The 21,237-nt window shown below is 35.8% G+C and overlaps 1 protein-coding gene and 1 non-coding gene across 3 annotated transcripts; one reads left to right on the top strand and one right to left on the bottom strand.

Moving 5' to 3' along the window:
* The first annotated feature begins 351 nt into the window (after window positions 1–351).
* Window positions 352–5,619, top strand: LOC110372055 (dnaJ homolog subfamily C member 21). Of its 2 annotated transcripts, XM_064035408.1 has the most exons (8): window positions 352–512; window positions 2,326–2,596; window positions 2,719–2,863; window positions 2,945–3,092; window positions 3,258–3,472; window positions 3,677–3,901; window positions 4,383–4,760; window positions 4,931–5,619. In XM_064035408.1, exons 2-8 carry the CDS (start codon window positions 2,406–2,408, stop codon window positions 5,468–5,470), a joined length of 1,842 nt encoding a protein of 613 aa, XP_063891478.1. In that variant the 5' UTR covers window positions 352–512; window positions 2,326–2,405; the 3' UTR covers window positions 5,471–5,619. The 2 variants fall into 2 exon arrangements, with proteins under 2 accessions (XP_063891478.1, XP_021184252.3); XM_021328577.3 differs by lacking the exon at window positions 352–512 and having other exon boundaries at window positions 2,293–2,596.
* Window positions 5,620–10,048: 4,429 nt separating this feature from the next.
* LOC110372038 (uncharacterized) lies at window positions 10,049–21,196 on the bottom strand. The gene is made up of 2 exons (XR_010276617.1): window positions 21,062–21,196; window positions 10,049–10,227 (listed from the first exon to the last, which is right to left on the bottom strand). It is a non-coding gene; the product is annotated as an uncharacterized LOC110372038 (transcript).
* Between the last annotated feature and the right edge of the window lie 41 nt (window positions 21,197–21,237).

Raw genomic sequence — 21,237 nt, 5'->3', positions numbered from 1 at the left:
ACAAATCTATCTACTTTATATACTAGTAAGCTGGATGGTATAAAAGTAAACTCGCAACTACGGTTAAGCAGTTAACTTACAGTTTACCTATACCATACCTATACGTGAAATGAAACATATTCTCATATGTTTTGACATTGGCATTTATGGACATTGACATAAAATTACAGTGTTGCCTTACAAAACTATTATAATTGATTTTTTTAAAAATGCTTCTATCTTGTCCGATCGATGTAAATACCTTTAAAGTTCTTAGATGATACAATTTTTTGTCGAAGGCACTATAAATCTACACAAAATCAACATAAATATTCGAAAAACTGCAACAAATAATTTTTAGGATCACAAGTATAACAACACTGCTCAGAAAAAAACAAATCCGAAAGAAGCATGGACGTCGTGTCTTTTTCGCTGAAATCTTCAAAATAGATCGATAATATTTTTCTGCAAAAACCCTATTTATATGTGTGTGAAGTTCCTCCTTTAGTTCGCTAGAGAATTAGAAATATTCGGTTGGAGTGTAGCCTTAGGGGCACTATGGAGCAAGGACTTAGAAAAATTTTCGTAAATTTTTTTTTTTCGAAAATTTGCCGATTTTTTTGCAGAATCGGTTTGACCTTGCCTGCAGCAACCATTTACGATCTGAGAAGCATGGCCCTAGGATGCACTGTTTCCGAGTTATGGGCCATTTTCAATTTTCGTATTTTTTGAAAATTGTTTATATTTCCAAAATGGTAGCTCAGACGCGATTGTTTTCGAGAAAGAAATTGTTGTTCCACTCGAAAGCCACGACATCGTGTAAAAAAAACCAGCAAAATTGAGAAAAAAAAAACCAACATCAAAAATTTTCTAAGTGTCGGGCGTCGTTTCAGCTTGAGTATTGTTAGGGGCGCAGGACTTAGTAAAATTTTCGGAAATATTTTTTTTTGTCGAATTCGACCATTTTTATTTCAGCAACTAGTTTTGTGACTCCTTAGAAAGCGTTTATGATCTGAGAAGCATGGTCCTCCGACGCACCGTTTCCGAGTTATGGGTCATTTTCGTATTTTTAGAAAATGGTTTATATTTCAAAAGGTAGGTCGGACGAGATTATTGGGAAAGAAATTTTGCTCCACTTGAAAGCCATGACATCGTGTAAAACCAGCAAAATTGAGAAAAAACCAACATCAAAATTTTCTTTGTCGGGCGTCGTTTCAGCTTGAGTATAGGGGCGCAGGACTTAGTAAATTTTCGGAAATTTTTTGTCGACCATTTTATTTCAGCAACTAATTTTGTGACTCCTTAGAAAGCGTTTATGATCTGAAAGCATGGTCCTCCGACGCACCGTTTCGAGTTATGGGTCATTTTCATATTTTTAGAAAATGGTTTATATTTCAAAATAGTAGCTCAGATGAGATTGTTTTCAGGAAAGAAATTGTTGCTCCACTCAAAAGCCATGACATTGTGTAAAAAAAACCAGCAAAATTTAGAAAAAAAAAAACTCTCCGAAAATTTTACTAAGTCCTGCGCCCCTAACAATACTCAAGCTGAAACGACGCCCGACACTTAGAAAATTTTTGATGTTGGTTTTTTTTTTCTCAATTTTGCTGGTTTTTTTTACACGATGTCATGGCTTTGAAGTGGAGCAACAATTTCTTTCCCGAAAATAATCTCGTCCGACCTACCTTTTTGGAAATATAAACCATTTTCTAAAAATACGAAAAATGGAAATGACCCATAACTCGGAAACGGTGCGTCGGAGGACCATGCTTCTCAGATCATAAACGCTTTCTAAGGAGTCACAAAATCAGTTGCTGAAATAAAAATGGTCGAATTCGACAAAAAAAAATATTTCCGAAAATTTTACTAAGTCCTGCGCCCCTAACCATACTCAAGCTGAAACGACGCCCGACACTTAGAAAATTTTTGATGTTGGTTTTTTTTTTCTCAATTTTGCTGATTTTTTTTACACGATGTCATGGCTTTCGAGTGGAGCAACAATTTCTTTCCCGAAAATAATCTCGTCCGACCTACCATTTTGGAAATATAAACCATTTTCTAAAAATACGAAAAATGAAAATGGCCCATAACTCGGAAACGGTGCATCCTAGGGCCATGCTTCTCAGATCGTAAATGGTTGCTGCAGCCATGGTCAATCCGATTCTGCAAAAAAATCGGCAAATTTTTGAAAAAAAAAAAAAAATACGAAAATTTTACTAAGTCCCAAAAATTTTTTTTTTTCGAAAAATTTTTTTTTTGGTTTTCTATGCTGCTCATAGTGCCCCTAAGCGTATACTCCAACTCCTACAACTCCGCCCCTAAGACGACCCACTGACCAAATATTCGTTGTTATTTTCCGTTTCATTCCATCGGAAATAAGGATTTATTTAATTCAGGTTAATATTTAAGAGAATGTTCATAAAAAAATGAAGTGCCACTACGAAGTATTGTGTGTACCGAAAGAAGCATCAGCTTCTGAAATAAAGAAGGCTTACAGGCGCCTTGCATTGCAATGGCATCCCGACAAAAACTTAGAGAATTTGGTAGAGGCCAAAGAACAGTTTCAGCTTGTGCAGAATGCTTATGAAGTGCTTTCGGACCCCCAGGAGAGAGCTTGGTGAGTTCTATCAGTAATCTCAGCTATATTCTTGTCCCATAGTAAATACTGACATAGATTTTGACACCACTATGATTATACAATGACTGCTAAACTGCTTCAATCAAATTTTATTCCTACAGGTATGACAATCACAGAGAGCAGCTACTTCGTGGAGCCGGGAGCTCCTACAATGATGACAGTCTTGATGTTTATCCTTACTTTAGTCCGTCCTGTTACAAAGGTTTTGGTGATGACCCACAAGGTTTCTATGGAGTTTACAATGAGGTATGTTTCTGGAAACATCCTTCTTTATTTAACTTATCTTAATATTCGTGGTCTTTTCTTATTTCTGATTAAATTTTACAGGTATTCTCCAAACTGATAACAGAAGAAACCGACTTCCTAGATGACCCTGAGGATGTTGCCAAAATTCCTACATTTGGCAACTCTACCTCTCCATATGAAGAAGTGAATGAATTTTATGCTTATTGGATGGCGTTCTCAACTAACAAAAGTATGTATTTAACATTTTTCAGCATCTGGTAGCTAGATTTTTTTATTTCATTAAAAGCGTGCCAACATTGTGCAAGAGGTTGTAGAACCATGAAACATAGAACAGGTTGGCTATGACATCCTGAGGCTATGAATAAATAGTACAAAACTATTTGTCACTTTACAGGTTATGTATGGCTGGACCAGTACGAGATCTCACAAGGTGACAACAGAAGGGTCATCAAGTTGATGGAGAAAGAAAACAATAAAATTAGGCAGAAAGCTCGGAAAGAGAGAAATGAGGAGATAAGGAGGCTTGTCAGCTTCGTCCGCAGGAAGGACAAGAGAGTCATAGAGCATACTAAACTGTTGCAGGAGAAAGCTGAAGAAAATAAAAGGAAGGTATGTTGTCTTTGTCACCATTTCATGGCAATTTTCAATGTTGTGCAATAAATATTATTTAGAGATTTTGTTGTGTAATTACCAAATTACAGTTTCAAATTAAACATTATGAAGTAATAGTCTTTGTAATAAATAATAATATTCAAAATACACATATTTTCTAAGTATCTCTTTTGTTGTACCATGAAATTTTTGCATTTCTAGGCAGAACAAGTAAGGAGAGAAAGGATAATACAGAGACAAAAAGAAATAGAGGAAGCAAAGAAGAAAGAAGGTGAAAGCTCTTTCTTACAAAGTGAGGATTATCAAAAGAAATTAAGTGAAATAGAGTCTCTTCTAGCTGAGGAGTTTGGTCTATCCTCCGATGATGACACTATCAGTGAAGGGGGAATGGAAAGCAGTAATGAGGAAAGTTCTAAGACTGAGGAGGTAAGAAAATGTTGTCAACCTCTTTATTCTGTTTCTTTTTCTTTGTTCTTCATTCTTTTGTTTTTTCAAGACCCATTGAAACATCTTTTGAACATAAAAACATTAAATACATAATGTATTTATCAAAATTGTAGTTGTTCTTGCCTTTAGCACAAGCAATGTCAACTTTCATGCAAAACCAACCTGTTGCTTCAAAATTAAAAATCATATTTGTTCTATCAAAAAGTTTATAGTGAAAAAACCTGAGCCTTTGTTTTATGTCAAATTTAAAAATAGATTGAGTATACCAGCTTTTACAATGCAATAAAAACTGCATTGAAAATAAATACTTTCATTCATTTCATATACTGCAAATTAATATCTTAATATCAAAGAACTTAGTTTTGGTCACCTTTTCCAGGTTTCTTTCTGCAATTACATCTTCATCCACTCTTTTTTTTTTTGTAATGTCTAAATATAATTCTTTTTCTTAAACTTTCAGGCTAGCGAGGCATCTAAAGCTACACCTAAACCTTCAAAATCTAAATCAGCAATCAAAAACCTATATTGTTCAGCTTGTAACAAATTGTTTAAGAATATTAAATCATTTGAAAATCATGAAAACAGTAAGAAACATAAAGAAAATGTAGCTAAAATGACATTAGATGATGATATTGATATATCGGAGAATGATGATGATGAAGCTGATGTGGACGCCCATGAGGAAGTGTTAGTGAATGAAGATAAGGCTGAAGGTGACAAAATGAACGGCCAAACTAAGGATGAAGGAGAACATATGGGCAACTCTACTTCAGATATTGAAGACAATGAGGATAATGATTTCAGAGAGACTTTGAGTGACGATTCTGATAAAGTTCAGGTAAATTCCAATATGTCATATTTCATTCTAATACACTATCATACTAGCGCTTAATACTTACCATGTTCTTTGACCAAATTATGGCAGATGCTGGGTAAGAACTAAAAACACTTACATTTGTAGTGTTTTCAACTTTCTATATTTTTACATATGTGCATTAATTATTTCAGGCTTTACCCAAAAGTCAGAAAAAGAAGAAGAACAAAAAGAAGTTTGTTCCAATGCCAGAAAGTGAAGGCAATGACAGTCATGATGAGATGAGTTTTAATGAAATAGAAGGACCATCACGCAGTAGAAAGGCAAAAAAGTTTAATATGCTCAAGAGTCAGATACAAGCTAAGAAAGAAGCTAACTTAAAGAAAGGTTCTCAATCTCAGACTTCTACAGAGAATTTATATGAAGTATCTAGCACCACTCCCACAGATGATGCGCTTGGTGAAGCAGCTCTGCCAAAGGACAGGCCTGCATTGCCCAAGACTCAGAGAAATATCAAGCCAAAGAAGATGGTAGATAGAAAACCAGTGAGAACTAAAACAAGTGAAACAGAAGACTCAAGCACAGCTTTGAACCTCAGATGTGCAGTCTGTGAAACAGACTTCCCATCAAAGAATAAACTGTTTGAGCACTTAAAAAAGACAGGGCACTCCATACCTCTCCCTCAGACTAGCTGCACACCACCAACTAGGAAAGGTAAAAGAGCTAATAGGTAAACATGTGCAATTTAGATAGGATGGAAGTATTAACTAATCATTGAGAATCAATTGATTTTCTTTAAAAATCTCTAAAAGTTGTAAAAGTGACTTTATCAATCTATTTATTAAAATTATGATCACTGTCATTAAAACTATGCCTAAATGAATATGTGGTTTCATTGTATGTGTATACTATGAACAATCAATAAAATAACCATTATGTAATGTTTTTGTATTTATAAACACTTTAAACATGGTCCATATAGGAAAGCTACATGCCTTAAATATAAAATCACATTAAAATTATTTACATAGGTAATACATTAAGATATTGGCATTCATACATATTATAATCTTGAACAGTTGAATTAAAATCTAAAGATTGACATTAGTAATATAAGCCACTTCCTATAAGTATTATGTGCTTTTGTAGAAAAAGCATATGTGACACACAAACTAAAATATTAGTTGACTATTAGGTACTCACTGCATCAAATAACAATAATATACTACATAGAAAACAACTTCTAAACATCAACAAACAGATCTATTGGATAACAAAGTTATTCATAACATAAACATCAGAATTGCTACTCAAACTCAGGAATGTCAGCAAAACTGTAACCAGGATACTCCTTGTATGCATAATATGCTATTCTAATGTGATATGCTCCCGGCAAGAACATTATACAGCCTAAAACTATCATAGGCCACAAACGGTCAGAGTACTTTGTGTCTATGTGGCCAGTCACAATTAAACTGCCTACAATAAGTAGTGCTGTGCCCACAACAAATAAGAACGCAGCCAGAGATATTGCTTTCCAAGGTATTTTAGGTGGAGGTCCTTCAAATTGTGCATCAGAAAAGCCGCTGTCGTCATTGGAGACTAGACGATAGCCATCATGTTGTCGTCCAAAGCGAAATCTGGACATCTTCAAGGTTTTCAGCTGTTCTGTACAAGAAATGGTAATTGTTAAAAAAAGTAGAGACAGGTACTAGCTTTCACCCGCGGCTCTAACTGTGTCCCATGGGAACTGCTTCGGGAGCCCAGATAAAAAGTAGGCTAACGATCCTTGATAAATGGGCTATTTAACACCGAAACTTTTTCAATTGGACCAGCATTTCCTGAGATTAACGCGTTCGACCAAACAAACAAAGTCTTCCGCTTTATAATATTAATATAGATGTTTTACACTAAACGTGAAATATAATAAAAACAAGAAGATAAATCGACTGATTCACCGGGAATCATCACGATTTGTATACAGCTTTGTTAAGTACATTACATACATATTCACCACACACAAACGCCAAAAATGCAGTTATTTACATACAACTCTAAACTATGTTTTAATTAAATGAGTATTAGTCGAATATATAGTCATTTTTTTCTAATAATTATTGATAAAAGTACCAATATCAATCATAACAATTCAATCAAATTGACACTATTGACAAAGAAAAATGAAGTGACAGATGACAACATGCTTCCGTCAGTGTCATATTGATGTAGCAGGCAGGTGTCACTGTCACCCATAGACATAATATTAGTAAACAGGACTGCGCATATAAACCGAAAAAACGAGCCGAGTGAAACAGTTAGTACGGAGGCTGTCTGTCCCTTTCTAATAGGGTGACTATGAGATTAAGCTATGTGAGACAAATCCGAATTTGCTAAGATTATTAAACACAGATTAGTATTGAAGTTTTAACTTACGCAGTTTGTGACCTTAAGGTACTAATAAAGGCTTTTAATAATTAGCGGAAAGGAGATCATTCATTTCGTACCCAAAACTGAAAGTGCCGGCCAGAGTAAAAAAATAATGGATTCTTGTAGAGAAAAATGCCCTGAAGATTTTTTACTATTACAAGAATCATCTACAGTTAACCCCCAGGCTGCTATTTGACTTTGAAAATACAAAAAAATCCAACAATGTTTGGAGCATTACATTACGTCCCCAAACTGGAGAAGGCAGGCGCTGCCTTCAAACGACACCTGCCTAACCTGGGAAGTCATCAAATGACCCCCTCCCCCATCCTCCCACTGTGGGTTAGCAGCGTGAGGGAAAGTCAAACCTTACCTACTGACTAAAACCCATCACGTGTCTTCTTAAGCCCTTTATGTACCAGGGCCGCGGTAACTTGCGCGAACAATCCCGCAGCCCCAGCAAGCCTTGGCCCTGGTGTCAGCCCCATTGGGCCCACTGGGGGTTGCTGACTCCAGAGTAAAGATATCGTAGATTCTCGTCGAGGATAATGCCCTGATGATTTTTTACTATTATAAGGAACGTCTTCGGTTAACCCCCAGACTGCTATTTGAGTTTAAAGTGTGAGTACCGTGAATAAAAAATCTTTACTTGAATGTTACGGGAAATAACGTCCACAGTACTTTTTAGCTGACCGAACGTCTACGATACCCCTCCTGCTACACCGAGGAGCCAAGTTAGGAGTCTAAGTGATTTATACCCATCATGTTCCTTCTGACCATGTACCAGGGCCTCGGTAACTCTTTCGAGCAATCCCCCGGCAGTTTTTGGCCCTGGTGGGTCCCACCGGGGTTGGCTGACTCTCTCTGAAGGGCTTGGAACAGTGCACGCCGCCAACACGGGCCTGTTGTCTCAGACCGACACAGACCCACGGCTACGGTGGCCGGGAGTCGTCTCTATAACCGACGCGCGTGGTGTCGTCCACGTCCACCGAAGTGGCAGGGATGAGAGGCGCGAACTCTCAGGTATTACACCGCTTACTTCTCTGGCATGCTTCGCGGAAGGAGACCAAGACATCCCGTTCCCCCTCGCCCTAATAGAATTTCGAGTGGCTCACCGTCCCTCGTCTCTTTGGAGACAACAGGCGTCAGCGGCGTGCGTTGTTCCACACCCTCCACAGAGAGTCAGCAAACCCCGCTGGGGCCCACCAGGGCCAAAACCTACCGGGGCTGCGGGATTGTTCGAAAGAGTTACCGAGGCCCTCTTAAAGGAACAGGTCAGAAGGAACATGATGGGAATAAATCAGTTAGAGGCTCCTCGGTGTAGCAGGAGGGGTATCGTAGACATTCGGTCAGCTAAAAAGTACTGTGGACGTTATTTCCCGTAACATTCAAGTAAAGATTTTTTATTCACGGTACTCACACTTTAAACTCAAATAGCAGTCTGGGGGTTAACCGAAGACGTTCCTTATATCCGCTGGGGCTGCGGGATTGTTTGCGCGAGTTACCGCGGCCCTGGTACATAAAGGGCTTAAGAAGGCACGTGATGGGTTTTAGTCAGTAGGTAAGAGTTTGACTTTCCCTCACGCTGCTAACCCACAGTGGGAGGGGGGAGGGGGTCATTTGATGACTTCCCAGGTTAGGCAGGTGTCGTTTGAAGGCAGCGCCTGCCTTCTCCAGTTTGGGGACGTAATGTAATGCTCCAAACATTGTTGGATTTTTTTGTATTTTCAAAGTCAAATAGCAGCCTGGGGGTTAACTGTAGACGATTCTTGTAATAGTAAAAAATCTTCAGGGTATTATTCTCTACAAGAATCTATTATTTTTTTACTCTGGCCGGCACTTTCATTTTTGGGTACAAAATGTTCGAGACTTGAATGATCTCCTTAGCAGTATAAAAGCAGGAAGATTAGAAGTGAAGACTGTTTTTTTTTGTATTTCTACTTCATATATAGACTGCTGAGCCATTTATGTCGAATTTCTTCATTTTTTGGGAAGCTATAACAATAGTACAACAGTTTTAAAATCCATCACCCATATTTTGACTCGTTACAAGAATTCATGGGCACCCTAGTTGTTTGGTTTACGAAAATGTTATTATTAGCTAACCTGTGGAACGATATATTGCAACCACCATAGGACTCACTTTTGCAAGTAGAAACGCAACACTTTTTCACCATTTTAATAGTTTAAATTGATTTAATACAAAAAAATATAAACAAAATTTTAAATGCTGATTACGCGCCAAGAATGTTCAGGTTTACCGCTAGAAAATAAAAAAAAGCAAAAAAAATTTATGTTGTTTATGTTTTAATAATAAATACGAATAAATTAATGCGATTGTTATTAATTTGTTGACTTACAATTGTTAAAATAAGATAAAAATATAAGTGATTCAATTGTTTTTTGGGAAGACAAAACTTTTGATCACAACATTTTTTTATGCTGGCAAGGTGTTAGAAAGAGACAAACAGCCTCCGTTCGAACTAGGGATAGTTCGAACGGAGGCTGTTTGTCGGCTCGGATTTGCCTCTGTGTATTATGCAATTTAGTACCTTATTGCGTTAGAATAGAGTTCATTTTCGTAAATATATATTTTGAGCGTGCGCAATCTTGTTTAGTAATATTATATCTATGCTGTCACCTCACTGCTTTTTTTTTTTCAATGTAACTTCGAGCCTTTTAGCTTTAAGATTTAGCCTCTGAAAGTCTGACCTTCCCTCACGCTGCACCCACAGCGGGAGGGCTTTATTTGATGATTTCACACCAAAAAAAGCCCCTCAGCTCGATAAATTAATAGCAATACCTTTGTGGAATTTAATTGAGTGATTTGAGTCAGAGCATGATGATGAGTTGCCCAAGTTTATTTAACGATGTATTATATTTCTCACCTTTAATGTGTTGCAGGAATAACGTCATTTATTACAATTTAAAACGTGAACTTTTTATAACTTCTTCTAGCAGGGACGATTAAACTAGATGCGGTATAATAACGTGCCGATTAATTAGCCATCCATCCAATATTCTTATTTGTTCTGATTTTGTACATGAAGGTGAGAATGCCCGCCATCTGAAAAAGAAAATGTAATTTGCAATATTTACATTATCCTTCAGTTCATTATTCAATTGTTGGATAAATTAAATAATCTAAACATTGTCAATCAAAATGAATTAGAAGTCGTTAGAAGCATGTCAACCCTCGTCAAGAATGGGGTTATTTCGCAATTAGCATTAATTCTGTTAAATTAAAAATGTGCAGTAGGTAGTCGTAACCATTCCGGGGGCATGGTTGCCATGAAATGGTTCAATGGATTACTTAAACATAATGATAAGGTGCCCTTTCCAAATGGGCGGAAACTACCTACGCTCGTTAAACGAAACAGCTGAGTCATAGGGAAATCCCCGCAATAGATCCTCTGTCTGCGGAAAGGGTAATGATTACCAGGAAAAACGGGTAAAAATGGTAATTAAGATAAAGGAACTGTTTTGTCATTATTTTCTACCAATAACATTTAAATACATTTTATTTTTTAAAGAAATTAAATATATTATTCGGTTTTAGTGAACCTTAATATCATGTAATTGTGAAATTGGGTACCTAGACCTAGGACAATTTTCAGTACGTACCTACTTTTGATTCGCGCTCAAAATCTATAAAACTAAATAAAGCTGGAAACTAGGATACCTACTTGTTTCAGGCTATAAAATTCTACTACATATCTTACAAAATTTGGCAGCGTTTGAGAATACCCGCAGACGTTTTTTTGCTTTAAGTCGAAGTTTGGCCTATTTCTTTAAAATATCCAGATTACTAGAATGAATGCCAAACAGTCTAATATTTAACGCAGTCCTTAATTACGGCCAACGACGGAGAGAAACCAGTCCCTAATGAATTTCTTTGAAGGTATTGTGTGTTTTTTACTTTCCAAATGTTAAATCTGTAAATGAAAAATATTTCTCTACGTCTGGGAAAACATTAATTTATTAATATGTATTTTTTATTCAATATTAATTAATTTCGAAGTAAATATTAGCATTAGCAGGCATTAGCATATAGTAACATCCCAGGCAGCACACAAGTCAGATAACTGGCCAAGAATTTAACTCTATGCAGGGTTAAGCTTTATTATATATGAATATAAGCTGAGTGTATTACCAAATTATGTATTAAAGTTATTTCTTGCTATAATAATGCTATCAGCTGAATTAGTTTAGTAATTTGCGGATTTTATTTCTTCAAACTGAATAATCATCATAAAAAGACCTACTACTCAAGAGTTCGTGTAATCTTTTGTATAACATTGGTATAAAATTCCATTATCAAGCATGATACTGGATAAGCTGTATTCTGTTTTCTTTTAGTTGTATTACACACTACACCTTGACAGTTATTCAGCTGCTGTATAAAATAGGCGTTGTTTCTGTTATGAAGCATATAGTAACTTAACAGAAATAAAGATAGCTGTTGTAACTACTTTATGACGCTTTGAGTACGAAATTACCGTCATGTGCAGCTAACTGTAGTTAAAGCAATATTAACAGATTCTGGTGCAGATAAGTTTGCTGCGTATTCATGAGAAGTACTTAGACATTTTTAAGCTAGAAGAGCTGTTCTGGAAAGTTAGTCAGCATTTAACCGGCTGACAGTTTTGTAGGGTTACTACGTGAAAATGCATCGCACGTTTGTAGTAGGTATATAGTACCTACTATGCTTATGTATTTGTATCGTACTATTTATGAATTCTGTACTACAATGATTAGTTATAATTAAGTATGTAATTTTTCGTATCGTAATATTTTTTAACCGACTTCTAAAAGAATGAGGTTCTCAATTCATCGGAATCTTCTATAATTATCTGAATTTGATAAGAACTAAAAAGAAAAAATAATATAGCTTTCCTATAATGTGGGTTTTTATTATTATATGACTGAATCCTAATTGTTTGATTTACAGTACGAATGTGTGTTATTATAGAACAGTTGTCGAAAAATGTTTAATGCAGTCCACTTTTAACCAGAGCACAACTTAATAAGTGGACACTTATGGTCTGTTATGCATACATTAGACGGTAAGCCACTGTGCAATCAGATTTTATTCAGAATGTGCGTCGCCATAATCGAACAACATAACCTAATTATAATGATGTGGAATTTTATACTCAAATACTCAAGTTTAATAACGAAATAAATATAATATTCTTAAAAAAGCTTTACATGGTTATTTTTGAACCCTTACATTGAAATAAACTAAAAAAATATTTTACACGTAAAAAACATAACTAGAAGAAATGTTGTTTATTTCTTCAAAACCCGGCTTATCAGGAAGCGCGTGAAAAATTTACACGAAATATATATATATATACACGGTAAAGTTGCATGCGCACCTACAATTTCTTTCATCAAGCCTAAATAAGGGTAAAATTTACGATAGGTAAAATATTATACTACGCATATGTATAACTCTGTTCGGATTTGTCAATATTTAATTTGATCAACTTCTTGCTAAAATATACCTGAAATAAGCTAAACGCTGTGTATGATCTGAATATCTGAGCTTTGAAGGACTCGGTCAATTATAATATGTTCATTCATCATTCACTCATCATCTGGCTAAAAGAGCTGTAATACTTGTGTTAAAGAACAAAATCTTTTTATGTAGAAGATATTCAGCTTGTCGTACAATTATTCAAAAATTATTCATCTTTTACGTTGCTATTACACAGCTAATAGCAGTATATTTTGTGCCCAAATTGCTTGAATAACGTCTGAGTAAGCGCCATATCAGCTATTTACAGTAGTTTTTTTCTGCAATTAGCTTCTATGACTGCTGTTAAACAAAAATTACTCAAAAGGTTTGTGCTGGCTGGGATTTAACTTGTTAATAAATTAAGTGCTCAGATCAGGTTCTAATAGTTGCTTAAATGTACGGTACGGACCGTGAATTAAGGGGGCCCAGGGATCATATTTTTAGGGACCTTAATATGTAAATAATTATAACACTCGGACAATCTAAGTCATAATTTTTCCGTACGCAGCTGATACGAGTCAGAAGCGAGAAATTCTGACAATCAGTCTTACTACGGGGCGTCATAATAATATTGCATGGGTAACTAGGCATGACATGGCTGATGCTCACTACCACTTTTAGTTTTTATTTTTTTTCGTCCCTTAAATTAAATAGCGAAAATTATAAAATTACACTTGGCGAAGACCTCCAGATTTTATTTGATCATTAGCTTCTGCCAGCGGTTTCACCCGCATCCCGTGGGAACTACTTCCCGTACCGGGATAAAAAGTAGCCTATAGCCTTCCTCGATAAATGGGCTATCTAACACTGAAATAAATTTTCAAATCGGACCAGTAGTTCCTGAGATTAGCGCGTTCAAACAAACAAACTCTTCAGCTTTATAAGATTAGTATAGATAGGACTATATTTACACTTCGATTTTTAAATTACGTTTCTGCACTATTGTCTATTGCTGGGGGCACTTTGTATAAAGCTATGATGCGCTGGGCTGCGGCCCCAAAAGTTCGTTAGTGAATTCGGCCCTGGAAGCTGCTTATTAAGAGTAGGTAAAACCACCTTAGATCTGTGTGTCATGCTTCTCAGTAACTAATAAGGAACCTACTCATTCATCAAACTACTTAAGAGACTGTTGTTCCGTGGTGTCAATTCACATAAGATTAACTAGCCTTATCGAGCGCTTAAATTGCAAAATTTTGTGAACATTCTTCACAGATTTGTGACCTGTGTAGGAATTTAAGAAAATAGTGTTTGCCAAACCCTTAAGGTAAGTATAATCATCGGCAGGGATATTGAGCCCTGACCTTCACCTGCGCAGAAGCGATTTATTGGTTTATTGCCTTAATTATGTGTACAGTGCGCAAAGCGATCCCCACTCTTCCGCCGAGAGCTCAATATCCGTGCCGGTAACTATAAGTGCTCTTCTTGCTTTTTCTTTATCGAGCTAATCTTACTTATTTTGTATTTTAAACTTACATCCTCAGTTATTATCTTCATGATAAACGCACAATATGCAAATTCCCTTTTTCTGATACATTAAACGATTCAAGAGATAATTCCGTGACCACACTTTGATTACACGCTTTCGATCTCTCCCTTCAGAACTGTTCATGCGTACACATGTATGTGTATCGGAAAATGTATGGTCCGTTTGCTATGTCCAGTCTGGCTTCTGTGTGTATCAGTGAAAAAATCTTTGATTTACTAGACTAGACTTTCAGGGCCAAAGTCTTCCTTGCAATGTTCACTTTGGGTAGGTAGTACCTATATCCTTGGGTAGTACCCACCTACTTTAAAAGAAGCTATATGTAGATATAATAAATTTAGTAAAATGCGTAAACAACTATGTACTAGATAGTTAATAAAATTCCTGGGCCATAATAAATATTACAAAACTTGAAATATGACATCAAATAATTGTTGGCACGAAACCTAACCCAAAACATTCGACTAAAACCATACATCAAATTCAATCTCGATAACAATTTATCGAAAAGAAAAACAAAACAAAAAAGGTTTGATTCGAACACCAATTACGTATTCAGCACGCCCCAGTGATTTCATTTGGCCACCAATTTCACTAGTAGCCCGTAATAGAGAACTAATTTCGAGCCCACGTGCTACCCACATTGATAGGTTACCTAAGCACCAATTTACTCTAAATACCAATTAATTAGCAAATCGTGATATAATACGCCATTGAAGTAAAATATCACCGTAGCGCTACGCCGTAGTCAAATAACGAAACACTAGTCTGTGCTACGAAAATAGCGCGTTAGTAAAAAATATAGTGTAGCACGATTGCTACGAAGAATGTAGTGGTAAGTTTAGAGTAGTGAAATTATTTAAGTTCTTTGTTCTTACAATAAATACCACTTTGTCAAGAACCCAAATCTAGCGAAACAATATTGAATTGTAACCTTACCTGAACTCTACCGAAGTGAGAATGTACAAAACAACTTCTTATATAATTACACAGTCAAAATGCATCAATCGCAAAACGAACAAACTATACGTTGGCACTATTCAATTATTCAATACTGCGCTATGATATCAAACCCATAAATTAAAAAAAGAATGGACATTCGAAATTCAAATCTCCCCATCGGACGTTACTTGGGGGAGTTGTTGTATGCGTCACGAAGGAGACTGCGGATTTGTGCAATGTCCTTGACCTGAAGCTACTACCCGCAGCGAACACATACGACTCCATCGCTGCTCAAATACTGGTCAGTTTGTTTGTGGTGTTTAACCCCTCTGCTCGACAAGATTTTGACATATGACTATACCGTTGATTCGGCGGGATATTTTGAATCGCGACATGGAAGTCAAAAATTTGTACTAACTTTCAACACATGAATTCTAAGTCCGTAATGCCTGATTAGAAGTATTTTACCTATAACTTTAGAGCTCACTTATTTGACAACAACGTGCAAAGGTCAAATGGGGTCAGTTAATTCAGAAAAATATAATAATTACGGTGTTTTTAAGTCTATCGAAAAGTTAGGCATTTCAAATTTGGTGAAAACTTACCAATAAATAATCGCATCACTTTCTCAAACACAACACAAACGTCATATTTATAACATTTTCAATCCATTGCAATACATTTCGTGCACTTATTTATGTTCAATAACTAAAAAATCAGCACATAAAATACACAATAAAAATGAACAATATTTACAAGATCAAAGTCACAGACAAGTAGAGTTTGGAATAGAGTTTTATTTTTTTTTTCAATCATCGGTGTACATTCGATACCTAAATCGGATATTTATTATAAATAATCGAATACCAATTTTATATATTTTTTTTAATAGCAACTTATTTCAATTTTATTTATTAATTTTAAATTATAGGTTCAATTTGTTTTTGTTGTTAAGAAAAAAGATATTTCAGTTTTATGAAAGTTTTTAGCATTAAATTTTTATATGTATTATTTATTTTGGTGTTGCGTCATTCGTAGGTAATAATTTTTAACTTTAATTGAATTTTTATTACCTATTACGGAATTTTAATTTATTCTTATATTATTTCTGAACAATTCTAAGATTTTTGTTTCGGCGGAGGGTAAGCCTGCTCATAGAGGTATTTAGCCTACTTCAATCGATCTCAGTGGCGTGCACTTGGAGAGGCCTATGTCCAGCAGTGGTGTTCTGGTATATAATGCAATTTGTAACTACCAAAGTAATGTACTTATTTGATGATGAGAAACAATAATAATAATTGATTGATTTTAAAGTCACCAAATATTTTTAACCGAATCCCAAAAAGGAGGTGGTTCTCAATTTGGATGTTTGTTTTTGGTCGAAAGGGTATATTCCCCATATTTGTTATTAGGTCCAGGATCTGATGATGGAAACCTTGAGAAATCGAGGGCAACTCTCGAAAATTGTAAGCATAGATAAGGTTATAACTTGACACTCAGATGTATGTCTGATAACACTATGAAACAGTAAAGGTTTGGAGCTGACCTGATGATGAAGACCAGAGAAGGTCGAGGGATCTCGACAACCGAACTTCTCTCGTCTCCATCTCCTTCACTGTTGCAGAGGCCTCGTAAATACGAATAATATAAGCACAAACACGAGAAAGTTTAAATATTCAGTTGTCGAGTTCCCTCGAACTTCACTGGTCTCCATCATCAGTTCAGCTCAAAACCTTCACTGTTGAATAGTGCTACCAGGCAAACACCTGAGTGATAAGATTTCAACCTATGTATTTCTGCAACTTTCGAAAGTCGCCCTCGATTTCTCAAGGTTCCATCATCAGATCCTGACCTGATGATAACGGGACCACCTCGGAAGTATACGCTATCAAACAAAAAAAGAATCATTAAAATCGATAAATAAATGGCTGAGTAATCGCGTAACAAACATACAAAAAAAAACGGTCGAATTGAGAACCTCCGCTTTTTGGGAAGTCGGTTAAAAATAAGTCGGCGGCGGCCATCTTTCCATCTTGGACCAGCTTTCGATGAACAGCGAACTATTTGCCCTTTCAAACAATGAAATCGTCATAAAATTTTGCGATAACTACACCTAACTACAGCTCTCGTCAAATAGCTTTGCCGCTCAGTTAAAAAGTTGGAAGTAACGAATCGCCATTAAGTTTGGCAGGTCTATAGGAATCCTGCACATAAAACACTCGAAGAAATAAATAAGTCTTCATTTGCCGTCTTCAGAAACCCTAAAAACCGAAGATTTTTTTTATTCCGGCACAACGTATTTTCTACCACTGATTTTCTAGCATTTTTTTCAAAATAAATTAAGTCATTTTACTTTTCCTAATTTATTTTCAGATTATGGTAAGTACCTATACAAAAGTGCAATTTAGTAATATTATAATATAAAATTATTAAATCGATTCTTTATTTTAACGAATCGGATCATTCGATGCAAAACTTCTATCACCGTCGCCATCTTGTCTATGCGTCTTCAAATTTAAAAAAACAACTAATGTAAACAAACATGGCGAGTTCGATCAGAATTCCCGGTAATTACGATTGGATTTTAAAAAGGTATATTTCTAAAGGGATGCTAAATATGAAAGGTTTGAATGCGTAAAAATAATTTAAATTTATTTATTTATTTTATTTAGTACTCACAAATGTGGTTTGATTGGAAAGAAAATAAATATGAGCGTAAATAATTAGGAAAGTGTGTGACTGATTCGCAGACCCCAATTGGGGTCTAAACCGAGCTTACGGTGACATTGATGTTCAGACCCCGATTGGGGTCCGCTACGGATTTGACGGTTAATGCAGTACAGATCTTTGGGGCTCTCGATAAGGTAAAGTTTGTGTACAGCTAAGTAGTGTTTGAGTGAGAACTAAGAAGTTTCATTTAACTTGCATCAGAACTACAGAAGTAAGTTTTGTATATACTACTATTGCTTTACCTTTTTTTTATTACTTGATAACAATTAACTAATAAGCGCCCGTTAATCAGCGATGATAAAAACTTTTTGTATCACATCTCCACTTGATTGTGGTATCGGTACCAAAAAATAAGATTAAAAAATACTATCAGTAAAAATACAACTTTATTTGAACAATTTCAACTAACCTGCAGGTAAGAATAAATACCCTATTTGACCTTGTAACTCAATCTTCAAAAGGGTGCTCCCATTTTAATCCCCTATTGTGTCTAGTCTATTATTCCTTTCATTTTGAACATCTGAGATGACGTCACTTTTGTAAGCTTCGTTCAATTCTTAAAAGAACCGACAAGTCGTAACTTAAAACTTTATCTAAAAATAACATAAATTACGAAGCAGGGTGTATTTCAGAAAATTTTTCGTGTTCGTGCCAAGATTATAACAAAGCACTTAAATCTATAAACTTGACACCAACTTGTTCATTACTTAATACAGAGACATTATTATCTGCTTCCACGAATTTCTTGCGAATATTTATAAATACAGTTCAAACAAGTAAAGTGATACGTACATTAGAAGCTTAATAAACAAAAGATATTCGGCAGCTATCGAATGTTAGAGATTGACATTACCTACTCCTTATTAGCAATTGGGACCTTGTATTATGATACGTTAGAATAATCCTTTTGGGCTCTCTGATTCAATGATGAATCTCTATCTATAATTACTAACGGTCGTTCCCATATTCTATCTATCCAGCGATAGGAATGTGACGTTACTTGCACGTAGCTTTTGTCAAAATTCTATCTCTAGTAGGCAAATCAACAGATATCCTACTTTATATTATAAATGTGAAAGTTTGTGAGAATGTATGGATGTATGTTTGTTATTCAATCACGCAAAAACGGCTGGACCGATTTAATTGAAATTTGGTATGTAGATAGGTGATACCCTGGATTAACACATAGGCTACTTTTTATCAACACACCACGCGGGCGAAGCCGCTGGCGGAAGCTAGTATAGAATATTGGGAAGGGCCGTAAGAGTTAAACTTTCTGGGCCTTACTACAAAAACTTTAAACCCTGTTTTACACTTGTCTAATAAAATTTTGGCTGCAAAATGAACCATATGTCAACGTCATAATTTGACATTTTTTTAGACAAGGCATAAACTGACGTTTAAAAGTTTTTGTGGTAAGACGGTTAGTCTTTGTAGGGGTTATTTTGTGAATCCACTAAACCGATTTTGTATATTATTTTTCTATGATAACCTAGATATATTGCATCCTAGTTAGTAGTATAAACAACCATAAATTATTCTTATCACAAGATACCTAATGTTTTAATTCCACAATCACTATTACAAAAATCTAATCGGCCATAACTGTTACGTGATTAAGTAACATCAAAACATACGCAATTTAATAAATGTGAAAACTTGTATAACGACTTACAATGACGTCGAAGAAAAATAACAGAATTAAATAATGGCGGAAAGTTTCTGGAAGATGGAAAAGCTTATTTTGTTAAGGGTAGTAGGTAACTAAGTAATCATCATCATCATATAAGCCAATTGCTGTCCACTTATGTTTTGTGTTGAACGAGTATCAACCAGCGAACTGCCTATTGCATGTTTAAAATTAGATTCTTTAATTCTCTATGGCTTCCATAACAGGTGCAACCCTAAATAAGTGCCTATCCTAAATAAGGGGCATCGTATACCGCAGAGTTTTTCACTTCCAATAATGCTCTATAGTCGTTAACTAGCTGCTGATATCAGTCGAAAAAATAATAAATAAACTTATTTCTTGTTTACGAATAGTTAAAAAACTAATTTAGGTACATAAACAAAAAATGCATCTTTTTTGGCTTCACCAAATTCGAGATTAATTAATTAGTAGCAACTAAAGATGTAAATGAGTACCTAGGTAGGTAATCAACTGAAAATCTTCCGATATGGTTTGTAGCAATGCAGATACTCTCAGTTGCGTGGGTGTGCGTAAACACATAGATAGTTTAGCAAAGTCGTGCGTTTGACCTGTACAAAGCTAACAATAAATTAAACTTCCGATAAATTACCGTGCATTTGATAGAGCTTTCAGAGCATATTTCTAGCAAGTTACTTAATTAACCTTACCATTATTTGTTTTTTGTCTTTGATACAACAAAAAAAAGTGCATTGCAAAAGAGAAAGAGAACAAAAATTGCAAAAAAAAAAAATCTAGTCAACTATTTACATAAATACGTACAGGTAGCTAAGTTAATTTGGTTAGATATTGTTTTCACTAAACGGCAGAGGAGATTGGGCGCACCTTTACAATCTAGCATGACATAAACACAGACATTGTTGTGCCGCTCCTAAAAACGACAAAAGGACGATCACAATTCACCCACTAAATGAACCGTGAACGATACGCAAACTTACATTCGATATCTTTATTCAGGTACACGAATGTCTAAAGCTGCCATTATGACCAGAAAAAAGCATATTTTATTTTACTATACTTTAGTTTTTAGCTAACTAGCTAAGTTGTTCGTAATTGTTACGCAAAAATGGCGTGTGCTTAGTAACAGGGTGGGTGTCCGCCATTGCTGGAGCCGCGCCAAAACAGAATAACAGTTAGTTCGCGCCCAGCGGTGAAAGTGCCGCCAATCGATACCCCACACCGATAACCTGACACAAACAGCTGATCTTAACATCTACACTACCTACATACAACCATTTAACACCCCCTAATTACTTACTGCAGGAAATCTTCTAATATTATTGCCATAATAAACCTACAACATCAAAACGACACGCTACTGAAAATTCTTTCAGCAACAAAAACGTTCATGAATGTCACAGCTTTTGTTGATATAGCGCGTCGCTAAGAATATAAATTCTAAACCTCGCTACAATAATTCATTCAAGTGAACGTTACAAAAACTTATAATACAATAAGTAAGAATATAATATAGGTCAAAACCGAAGATTATAAAAAATACGTATAATGCTCACCTCGATATGTAGGTAAGGCGGCAGCGCGCCAGTATAGCACATGTAGTGGCGCTGCGTGTTGGTGTATTCAGTAAGTTGCGGCGCGCTGGCACGCATGCGCGGTGCTGCAGGCGCGCGCACCCCGCCGGCTGTCACCCTCGGCCCACTCCGCCGGCAAACCGACCTCGAGGCACACG

This window comes from Helicoverpa armigera, chromosome 7 (genome assembly GCF_030705265.1).
Source record: "Helicoverpa armigera isolate CAAS_96S chromosome 7, ASM3070526v1, whole genome shotgun sequence".
In the NCBI taxonomy this organism is placed as follows: domain Eukaryota; kingdom Metazoa; phylum Arthropoda; class Insecta; order Lepidoptera; family Noctuidae; genus Helicoverpa; species Helicoverpa armigera.
This window is presented reverse-complemented; position numbering and strand designations above follow the sequence as displayed.